The 11,364-nt window shown below is 53.5% G+C and overlaps 1 protein-coding gene across 1 annotated transcript; it reads right to left on the minus strand.

Moving 5' to 3' along the window:
* Window positions 1-1,001: 1,001 nt before the first annotated feature.
* LOC133097372 (NUT family member 2G-like) lies at window positions 1,002-8,540 on the minus strand. The gene is made up of 7 exons (XM_061199231.1): window positions 8,525-8,540; window positions 5,854-6,568; window positions 4,773-4,901; window positions 3,554-3,726; window positions 2,808-3,103; window positions 2,302-2,418; window positions 1,002-1,796 (listed from the first exon to the last, which is right to left on the minus strand). Exons 1-7 carry the CDS (start codon window positions 8,538-8,540, stop codon window positions 1,002-1,004), a joined length of 2,241 nt encoding a protein of 746 aa, XP_061055214.1.
* Between the last annotated feature and the right edge of the window lie 2,824 nt (window positions 8,541-11,364).

The following is an 11,364-nucleotide window of genomic DNA, read 5'->3' on the forward strand; positions in this document are numbered from 1 at the left end:
TAGGCCCCTAAGGCCAGTCCCCACAGCCACAGCCAGATGGGTCCTCCTCCCTCAGTTGAACGAGATGATGCTACACAGAAATCCCACAAGTTCCACAAAGGGGCCCAACTGTCACTACCCTTATACACACCTTTAACGGGTGCCCCATGAATTTCCCCGCACCCATTCCCCTTGTTGCATCCTCATTGGGATTAAGAGGTAGCTGCCTCAACCACTCTCCACATTGCAATAATCCCAGTGGGACTAGAGAACGCTCCTGCTATGACGAGGCAGACAGTCCTGTCCCCATGGCCAAGACTTTTCCTCTCTGGTCAGGCCACCCACACAGGAAACCCTGGATGAGCAGAGGGTCACCCCAGTGCCATCGCCTGGCCACTTCAGGGAGGCAGAGAGAAGCTCCATAAAGACAAGGGCTGTCTCCAGGCTCCGTCCTAGAAACTGGTTAGTGTCCAGAGGGCTGAGAGGCACAAAAGCAGCTCTCCCTCCCCAGACGGTTCAGGGATGCAGAAGACGGTACAGATGCCCCAGAAGGCCCCTAGCCAAGCAGGCTTTAGAGAAGGGGATGATGAGGGGGTCCCTGGGGAAAGTGAGAGCTGTGCGTTCCCAGGGGCAGCCTGAGGAGTCCTTGTCTATGTGGAAGAAAGGTTTGGCCACCTGTAGATCCATAGCTCCTGTGACCTCCCTCACCCTTCCTTCCTCTCAGGATTGCTCTCTGTGGAGCAGCTCCACACGAACAAGATGACAGTGGCCTGAGAGCATTTCCCACCAAAACTATCTTTATTCACAATTTACATACATCACTCCGAAGGTCCTGCCCACACCCACCTCCCCCACCTCCCTAACCCCCCACAATCCCACTCCCCCTCCCCGCCCTGGTGGTCCTGCCCTCCCTCCCTTCCCCCCACATCATCCAGGATCAGCACTGGGGTGAGGAGGAGCCCCTAGGCTCCCCTGGGGGCCACCCTGGGGGGCTCGCCCTGGAGGGCCGGCCCGGCTGTTCCCTACTGGCTGCAGTGCTTCCTCTTCCTCTTCCTCCTCTTCCCTGTGACAAACGGGTCACGCTTTCTCTTTCTCGGCTGTGAGGGGCGAGCCAGCCCCAGAGCCAAGGCTGGCCTCGCAGAGACCCCGTGGCCAGCCCCGGGGATGGGCAGCTTCTCAGCAGCGGCTGGGCGCCCACACAGAGCCCGCTTCCTCGACTTGGGAGCGGCTGGTGGAGCTGGGCGGAGGCCTCTTCTCTGAGGGGAGGGGACCTGGGGAGCACTCTGGGCCCCCCAACCTCCAGAGGAGGCCACGCCGGAGGCAGGGGCAGGACTCTGGGACAGCCCACAAGGCAGCAGACTCTGCGGAGAGGCCAAGAGGAAGGCCAGGCTGGGGAGCTCCTCCTCGTCCTCACTGGACGCGTCCCTGGGCCCTCGGACTTCCCGAACAGGAGAGGTCTCTCTGAGAACAGACGCATCCCTCGGTCCCAGTAGAGGGCCAGTGTGCCTTTGACCCTGGGGAGGGGAGGGCCGTCCGGCCCGGAATGGAGAGACCTCCTGACGTCCTCGAGAGGGAACAAAGACTTTGGGCCTGAACGGGCCAGTGTCTGTTCGGAAGAGCCTATGAAGAGCCTCAAAATCAATCTCTGGTGGGCAGGCTTCATCACTGACCCTTAGATGGCGGTCTTGGTCGTGCCTCTGGGCACCTTGGCCGGCGTGGGACTCAGGAGGACTTGAGCCCATTCCAGGTGCACTGTGGCTCGGGGCTGCCAGCCCACCCTCGTCCTCTTTCAAGGCCAGGAGTCGTTTCTGCACCAGCTGGTAGGAGGGAGGAGGACAGTGACGGCTCCACACGCACGTGTGAGAGGAGGAGCACTGGGCAGTGGGACGATGGCCCTGGGGGGGAGGAAGGGGACGGGTGACCCCAGGACTAGACTCCAAATACAGACACGGTGGCATTCCTGCCATCCTCCTGCACCTTATTCCCAGCTTTGTGTCCTTCCCTCCGCTCCCGGCTCCCCATCCTCTCCTTCCTATCACCCTGCACTACACCCACCCCAGAGAGGGCCCTTCCCCATGCCAGGCCTCCGAGGCAGGGAAGGGATGCACAGAGCCATGTGGGCCTCCTGTTCTGGGGCCCTACCTCTCCCCTGCTCACTGGGGTCCCTCCGTGCCCTGGTCTTCCTGGGTGTCCCTTGTCTCCCCTGTTCTACCTGCGATCCCTCCCTCCTCTGGCTCCCCTGGGCCACCTGGTTTCCCCTGGGGTCCCCCTCTCCTGGAGTTCCCTGGCTCCCTGAGTGTCCCTCTCCCTCCCCTGGCTCACTTCTTCAGGGGTGAGTCCTTCCTCCTGCTCCAGCTCCTCAGCAAGGGCCAACAGATCCAGCTGTGGGTCTGGGGAAAGCAATTCTGCCAGGAATCGAGGGTGAATGACTGCCTCCACCTCGGACAGAAAGAAGAGGCTGTGAGCATCCTTGGCCAGGAGTGGCCTGTGAGACAAGAAGACCAGGAGGGAAAGTGAAAAGCAGAGACCCACCTCCACTCTCCTCCACAAAGCGGGGATGGTCAGCACACACACACTCACACAAACATGCACATACACAGTCACACACAAAAGAGCACATATACAGATGCACATACACAGACACACAAAGGCATACACACAGACACAAACATATACACACATACATCTGCGTACACCTCCCCTAACACCAGGCTCAGGAACAAGGAGCTGAGCTTAAGTCCCATCGGCCTGAGCAGAACCCAGACCTTGGGTGCTGAGAGTTCCATGCCCTGGCATCTTGTAGACCCCAGGCTCCAGGCCCAGCCTACCATGGTGACAAAGTCTTCCTGGGAACACAGCTCGTCAATGTAGCTCAAGAGATCCGGGTCCAAGTAGGTGTCGTCCTCTTCCTGCTTCAGCTCATTTCCGTCCTCTCCACATTCTGCATCTGACTCGCCTGTGGCTGAGTGGACGGGCCCCACCAGTGCCTCCATGATGTCCACATACTCCCTCACAGCCTCAGGGGGAATCTCCTTGGGTGTCTTGGGCTCCGGGGTCCGCTGGGATTTGTGTGGCTTCGGGTGCGAGGGCTGGGCCCTGGGGCCGGACATCCTGGGAGCACAGGCTGAGGCAGAGCAGGAGGAAGGGAAGGAAGGTGAGGGACTCCCGGTCCACCTCCTGACCACCGAGCGCACGTTGGTGAGGGCATTCTTTGGGGGACATTGATGTGGGTGTGGGAGGGGTCAGGACCATCTGAAGCCTCATGCACAGTTGGGGAGGGGAGGTAAGGGGGTCATCTAAGAGAGTCACAAGTAAGGAAGTGGGGAACCTCCAATTTTCTAGGGGTCTCCCCATCAAGCCTACTTCTTAGGCAGACTTAGTGTGGGGTCCTTTGACAGGGAGGTGTGAGAGGAGTTACAAAACTGACCAAGTCAATACCCCGTAGTGACAAAGGGCAGCTGAGACCCCACCTCCCCACCCCCCGCCTCGGTGGCTGTTTTGGTTGAAAGACCAATGCCCCTGTGTTGAAGGAAAAGGATCCTGGGGACAGTGGCCAACCCTAGGCCCCTGTTACCTGTGCCTTCAACTCCAGTGGGAAGCTGGGTGCCTGGCTGAAGGCCCACTTTCGGGGCTGGGGGCCCCCGAGGATCCAGATTCGGTGGGGCTGGAGAAGGCAGGTCCTGCGTGCGCTGCATCCACTGCAAATTCTGAATCTGCATCTCCTCCTCGGCCGCAAATTCCATGAACCTGGGGGGTGACCGAGGCACAGGCCACCCTGAGAAAAAGGCCTGGGTTCTGGACCCAACAAAGGCAGCCAAGAATGAGGCATTGGGAGAGGATGTGCCTTGGGGCCGTCAAGGCCCTGTGAGGTGCTGTCCACAGCAGAGAGCTGCTCCTGGAAGTGATAACAAGATCTGGGACCCTTCCTGCCTCACCAGCACTGGAGGGCATTCAACAGCATAGACCCAGGTCGCTGAATTGAACCAGGTCAACGGGACACATGGCTGACCCAGTGGGCACCCTCCTCATGCCCCCCATTCCCATCCAGAACCACATGAAGGGCTGACAGCCAGAGGCTGGAACAGGCATGTGTTCCCCACAGGAGTCCTTGCCCAAATCCAGGATCCTGGGCTAGGACTGAGAGTCCTGGAACATAGACCTGGAGACAGGGCCCAGGAGAGGCTGGACGATGTGGATGCTGAGCTTAGAGGAGAGGCCTTCCTTTCCTCTGAGAGGCGCTCGTTTGTTTGGTTTTCTTTCTTAAACCAAGGGGATTACCATGGAGCAAACACTGGAAGGGCCGGAGACCCTTGGGCTGACGACAGCTGGCTTCCCCAGCCTCTTCAGGGATGCCAGGGTACCCACTCAGGGCACTTTTCATGAGGAGAGGTGATCCCAAATCTATGTCAGTGGCCGCCAGCCACCCACCACTAAGGAAGCAGCAGGCTGGTGGGTGGAGCTCTTTTCCTGGCCCAGCCCATATGGCTGGAGTTGGACCCCTATTGGACTCACAGCTTCACCCTGCCCCGTCCTGAGACCTTCATGTCAAGGCAAGGGTAGGTCAAAATCAGGGGAAGGCAGAGCTCCTGGTGGAGGAAGGACAGAAGTCTCAAACTCTCAAGGTGAGGGAGGGGTTTCTGGAGGACAGTAGGGCCCCTGGGCTGCGGGGACCCTGTGCTGGGTGACAGCCCTTCTCCTTTGTCCTCTCTGATGAGCACCCCCACGGCCAGACCCTGCCCTCACCCACTCGCCTCACCCTCCACGCAGCCCCTGGGCCCAGGACGCTGACTCACTTTTCCGCCATCTTGTAGTAGATCATCCGGTCAAAGTTGCTACTGCACCGCCATTCCTGCACGGCCCTCCACAGTCCCTCCTCCAGCGTCATGGTGGGCTTCAGGCGGGCCAGGGATCGAAGCACTGGGCTGTAAGCCCTCGGGGTCAGTCTCCAGGCCCAGCCCAGCCCCACCTGCCTGACCCCACCCGCCAATGTGGACCACACATCACTCAACACAGCATGACTGAGCAACAGGAGGGTGAGAGGCGGGGGTCTGGGAGGGCAAAGACAAGCCTTCCCGGCCACTGCTGTCACCGCCTCACACTCACTCAAGGATGACCATCCACCCCCAGGCTAGAGCTGGGACATTGTGCCTTGGGGAGCTCTTTTCCTCCTCAAGGCTGCATTTTCATAATAAAAATCACCATCATCAATGAGGCGTGGCATGTGCCAAGCAATCTGCTAACACTTCATAGATTAGCCCAAAGAGTCTTCTGCACAGTCCTCTGAGTGAAGTGTAATTGTCCCTTTTTACGAGGGACCGGAGGTTTAGGATGGAAATGCCTGCCAGGCTCACAACTCTAGTGGGAGAGAGCCCACGCCCTTAGGAGAGCTCTACCATCACCCTGTTCCTAGTGGAATTCTCCACAACGAAGTGGAGGCATGCATAAAGCGCTCTCCTGGGTCCCGCGCTCCTCCCCCTCCTCTGAAGTGACCTCCCCTGGCCATGTACACTCAAGTCCTGTATGAAAGGAGACGGCACCACAGGAGAGTGCGGCATCCACTCCTTGGCGCCTCACCTTACACCACGACCCTCTCTGACTGCAAGTCTTCAGTCCATATTACCATGAGAATCATGGAAGAGCAAGCTGGCGAGACTCACAGGGTGGTGGGGCCAGTTGAGATGGGGCACATTTCAGTCATGATGTCATGGGCTGGCAGGCCCACCCATGTGACCGACAATGTGCCTTCTCATAGCATGGACATCACCCTCACACCTTCCTTCCAGTATCCCTAGAAACCTAACGTGTGAGTCCATCCCCAGTTCCTCTTTATCTAAAAGCTCCGATAAGCTCAGGACCCCCTGAGCGTTCACTCACATGAGAAAGCAGGAAAAAGCTTCTGCATCAGGACTCAGGCGAAAGTGTCTCCAGGCCAGGGGCTTGAGGTGCTGCCAACGTAGGAAGTTACTGTACACGCTCTGGGCGTTAGAGGAGCCATCCTGCGAGGCGTTGGACTGGTTGGTGGCCAGGCGGCCCTCCCTGGAAGTGCCATGTGGCCATGGCCCAGAGTTCACTGGGCGAATGATAGGGGCCAGCTGGGCAGCTGGTGGTGGAGCTTGAGGAGGAAAGCCTGGGGTCCAGCCTCCTTTGCCAGCCTGACTAACTCCAACAGCTGGAGCAGTCACAACGGTCTCCATCACAGGGGTTGCTAAGAATACGGGTGCAGGACATGCAGCACTCCTGCTGAGGGCCCCTGGAGCGCTCCAGTTGAGGGGGGCCTGAGTAACGACAAAGGTCTGAGTCTGGGGGGCCTCCACTGGCCTCCCTTGTGACCTGACTTGGACAGTGAGGTTGCAAGCCCCAGGGGCACTGGGGCCACGGCCACCATTAGCCACCAAAGGCGTCCTGGGGAAAGCTGGCAGCAGCAGGCTGCTTCCAGGAGGGAATGCTGGGGTGATGGGAGGTGGCAGGTGCTGCTGCCAGGGTGGCCGGTGCTGGGCGCCAGGAATGGGTGGAGGGAAGGGCACTGCCGTGAAAGCAGACAAGGAGGCACTGGGGTTCATGGTCACATCTGCTCCCAGCACTGGAGATGCTGTTGAGACAAAGGAAAGGAGTGAATGGAGGAGGAGAATGGGCAAGTGGGACTGAGGCTTTCTGTGGCATCAGAGTGTAAATCTCCACAGGTGAGGGACACTTGGACAAGGGAAACTGTGCAGCGTGCAAATGTCTTCAAGTGATTTTCATGCCCTGACCTCCAGTTGAGAATTATTCCACTGGTGACCCCGCGCCCATCCACCAAGGTCCCTGACCCCTGTCTGCCGAGAAGAAATCGCCTCAGCAAGCACTGACTTGGAGAGCCTCCCTGAGGCACCCCCTGGCACCTAAGCCTCACAGGCTGTCTCCCAAGACCTGGAACTGGGTGGACATCCGCTCTGTAGGAAATGCCCCTCAGCCGGCGTACTAGCAGGTACGGACCTCCTCCAAGGTAAGTTCTAGGCACCCAAAGGCCCTTTGTGGACAGGTATTGTGTAAAATATTAGGGCCCCACCTCCTCCTCAGTCCTCCTTTTCCTGATGCTCAGTATAAATCCCCTCTTTCTTTCCTAGCCTCACAAAACAAAACAAAATGCTGGAAAATATCTCTCTAATGGAATCCTGACACAAACCCATAACACTGGCCCAGAATGCACCTGCATCTCAGAACAACCCACAGCAGACACGTAACATGGGCCAGGTCCTGCCACCCCCTCCCCAGTGCCCAGAGTCACTGTCATCACTCAGGAGTTCTGTTCCTAGGAGGTGGGGGTGGGGGGGGGTGGTGCATGAGAAGTAGGCACGTGTTCCTTAGATTCTGTCATTTCACAGCCAGTGATGGCTGCAGAGGATTAAACAAGGGCCAAGGAATTGTCATGTTACATTGGTCATGGGAGTACAGACCGCCTGTGGTCCTTCCCCTTCCAGCTCCCAATAACGGAAAGACAATCTGAGAAGCAGGCATAAGCCAGTTGCCATGGCGATCAAGTTGTCTGGAACACATCCCTGTTCAGGAGAACAAGGTACACACCACGGTGCACCTAATTAATCAGAACAGGTGTCATAGGACGTTTAATAATAACACAGAAGATCGTCTTCCTGACCCTGGGCTACACTCCTTCCCCCTTTAAAAGAGGAAGCAGCCTTCACAGACATTCCACCCGAAACAACCCCACTCCACATCTGTTCCCTGTCCATGAAGGAGTGACATGAAATATGAACAAACTCTTCCTCTCAAGGCAGCCTGAGAGTCCACCATGAGATACTGGACGAGATGAAGTAGGTCTGAAGTACTGCGATTCCACAAAAGGAAGAACAATTCAGAGCAACTCAGGAACCTGAGCCCTCTCTTGGCTGAAGTTACACGGTTGCCCATCCCCTGTTGAATCCAAAGCAACAGTTACCTGAACTGAGAAGTGAGCTCTGGGCTGGGAGGAGTGGACGAGGTGTGGGCTGCGGCAGTTAGAGTAACCTCCTGCCTAGCTCTCGGAGAGGATACTTCACTGCAGGTGTGGCCACACACAGCCCCATTGAATAGTTTTCTCACCAAGACCATCTCTCCCCACGGCCCCCTTAGATACAGTATGCTCCTGTTCAAATCCCTTAGAAAGATATGGTGAGGCAAGTTTCAGGTGCCTCAGGAACACAATACAGGTCTAGGCTTTCCTCATGACCCTCCCTGTGTCACCACGAGGACATCACACACATCCTTACACACACGTTTCAAAGTGGCTTGTCTCCCTTCTAGAAAGAATCAACCTGCCTGCTGCCATCCTTTCTCCATAGCCAGGGCAATTCCTCTTGATCCACCTCCAATGACCCCTCCTCCCCAGTGCAGTCTCAGGTTTCTTCAGGCTCCCCAGTCTCCCCAGGTGAAATGTCCTTGTGCGTCCAGTGCTCTCTTCTCCCTCTACTTCAGTCCAACTATGTGCCCACAGTGAAGTGTCACGTGTGAACCCGAAAGATGTGAGGGATGGCAGGGTCTCTGAGAACACACCCCCAGCCTATAGGCTTACCTCCTTCTGAAGCCATCCTGCAGGCTTGGGCACAGACTACTGCTGCCTGGTAGCCTCAATGAGAAAAGTCAAGACCAGGACCCAGAGAGTGACCTGCTTCAGCAGACGCTCAGGATCCAAGTGAAGGAGGGACAGGTTTGAATCTAAACATTCTGCAGTGGGGGAGGGGCAGAGGGCACGTGGGTCTGGGTAGGGTGGGGGTGGGGAGACATTCCACGAGGGCTCTGGCAGGTAGGCAAGAACCGGAAGTTCCTTCCACCTCACACAGTGGCAACACAATTGGCGTGTGCCTCTTTACGCAGTTTATAGACTGTTTTTGTGATTCACGGCACCGAGGTTGGACTTGACGGTCCCTTCCTTTCACTTCTTTTTCCATCCACCTAGTTTTGTGTCCCTCAACACACTCTGCTTCCTACCTGGCTCTTGACTTACTTCAACAGAGACTAGACTTTCTGAACAAAATTCAGAACTGTTAGTCTGATAAACACTTGGGTATTTATGGCCACATGGAACTGAGTATTTGAAATTAGGATTGTCTCAGCAGATCCAGTGTCTTTGACTGCTGTATGTACATCACTCCTAAGGGAGTGGTCCTTGTGCTCCAACCAACATCCAGCAGGACCAGCCTTACTAATGATCCTTTGTGCTGGAAAGCCCCCGTCCATCAAAAAACCGTCATGCAGCCCCCATGTCCAAGACCAGAATTCACTAAATGTCTTTCTCATAGTATTCCATGGCTGTAAAAGATTTAGTTTTTTACCTTTTAAATGATTTTAGTGTAATATTTTAAGCGAGTAACACCTTCTCATGGTTCAAAATTAAATTGTGTAAAATGGAATATGCAGTGGCGAGTCCTCCTCCCACCTCTTTCCCCTGTCAACCCAATCCTCTTTCCCGGAGGAAACCAGTGTTATCTCTTTCATTAAAAGCTTCCCAGAGATACGTCATGCAACTAAAAACGAAGGCAATCTGTTTTCATTTTTTAAAATGCCTTCATTTTTTTCTATTTGAAAATTCATATATGTTCCAATATATCTGAGGATATTTCCAATGATTGTCTTTGTACGGGTATCGTGGCTCCTCTGTTTCTGCACTAGATTCCTAGAACAAGAATTTCTACAGTCTCTTAAATTTCAAAGCACCTGAAAGAATAGGGTGGCTCCATCTAGTAAAGAAAAGTAACAAATGCCTAACAATTTGACTTTTGAATTTCACATAAACAGTGAATTCATTTTTAGTACAACTTTGTCCCATGCAACATTTTGGACATAGTTTTACTGCAAATTCTTTCCCTGTTTATCTGAAATTTACATTTAACTCGAAATCTGTATTTTATCTGGCAACACTACCAAAAAATTAGAACACACTAAGCTATTATCAGTTACTCATCCTTATGAGAAAAAGAACTTGGAGTGATGAGACTCAAGTGTGCATCTTGGCTCCAACAGAAAACACAATTGTAAACATACACAAAATCTGCAGGCTCTTTGGATGAAATGGATTTGGAAGACCCATCATATAGCACTGAACATCTTGGCTTAGTACGGGTAAGGACAGAAGTAAGGAACAAGAAGGCAGAAAATCTTCTTCTCTTTCCTTATGTTAAAGGGACTAAACATCCTAGAGCCCTGGTTTTTCTAGGTGTTAAAAGTCCACTACCCATGAGATGGATGTGCACCTTGACACAATGCCAAGAGTTTATCCACCAGTGTCCAATCCCCATTCATACAAGCCCACTTCCTTCTAAATCCTAGCCTGCAAGCCCTGCTTACAAGTTTGTTAATTTCCTGTCTGCATTACATACACTTGCTCTTTAGAATCTAGGCTCATCATTGCATATGGTCCCATCTGCATGGGAATCATGGTAGCATTCCTTTTACAAAACTTGTTTGATTATTATTTTCATATTGAGAATCCATGTCAGTCAGTTTACCACTATCAAAATGATATGAAAGAGTATTCGTGTTTTGTGTTGTGAGAAGAGAGGACTGTTAGGAAACTTGTCAAGGGAGATGAAGGCTGAAAACCTCAGAGGATTGCAACCCAATCTCTTGGGAGACGAGATTCACTCACTGCTGTAGCAGCAGTAGAACTCCTACTGATTGTGGGGTGTTGGGGAAGGAAACAGGTTTAGAAGGACTGTTCCACAGTGTGAAAAAGACTCCTGTTGGTGCTTAAGACGTTCCTTGCCCCTTGTCAGGAAAAATTGACTCAGAAGAAGATGAGAAGATAAGGTGAGAATATTTCAAGCAACATCATGGTGAACTTTATATCTAAAGAAACTCCTGTCGGGGACTGAAAAAAATAAACAGTTTGGGAATATCGCTCAGTACTGGAGCTTTTACAATGAAGGAAAACTCATATGATTTTCAACCAATAATTTCATACTAGAGGGATGGTGAGGCAAAATATTGTACCCAGGCACTCGAGAAAGGCAGGCTTCCTTGTTGCTTCCTCCCTTTGTTCAGTCATTCAACCAATTATTTACAAGATTCTCATTCATAATTCTGATACAGTATTTGAAGGACTCTTCTCAAGGCCACTGATACAAAAACTGCACTGTGCAAAAATTAGCCAGTCCCAATTCTGCAATCACTTTTGTAATACTTCAAAATCCTACACCCCAGAGACAGAGATAATCAAATTAGCCCAAATGTAATTTGGGAAGACCAGTCACAGAAGGGAGTCTCTAAAAGTCCTTTGGATCATGATCCCTGACTATTCCTGCACAGAGGCTGGGGGCAGGCATTGACTACTGAGAAAAAACAACTCTGGACATGCATCACAAGCCTCAGAAGACAGTTCATCTTCCACTCAATCACGAAACATTAAAGAAACGA

Source organism: Eubalaena glacialis, chromosome 9 (assembly GCF_028564815.1).
Source record: "Eubalaena glacialis isolate mEubGla1 chromosome 9, mEubGla1.1.hap2.+ XY, whole genome shotgun sequence".
NCBI classification, from domain to species: domain Eukaryota; kingdom Metazoa; phylum Chordata; class Mammalia; order Artiodactyla; family Balaenidae; genus Eubalaena; species Eubalaena glacialis.

Coding starts and splice junctions, on each gene's coding strand:
- LOC133097372 (XM_061199231.1), bottom strand. Junction 4,902..5,853: donor GCTTTTTCCTGCTTTCTCAT/GTGAGTGAACGC, acceptor GAGGGCTTACAG/CCCAGTGCTTCGATCCCTGG. Junction 2,419..2,807: donor AGGAAGACTTTGTCACCATG/GTAGGCTGGGCC, acceptor TTTCTGTCCGAG/GTGGAGGCAGTCATTCACCC.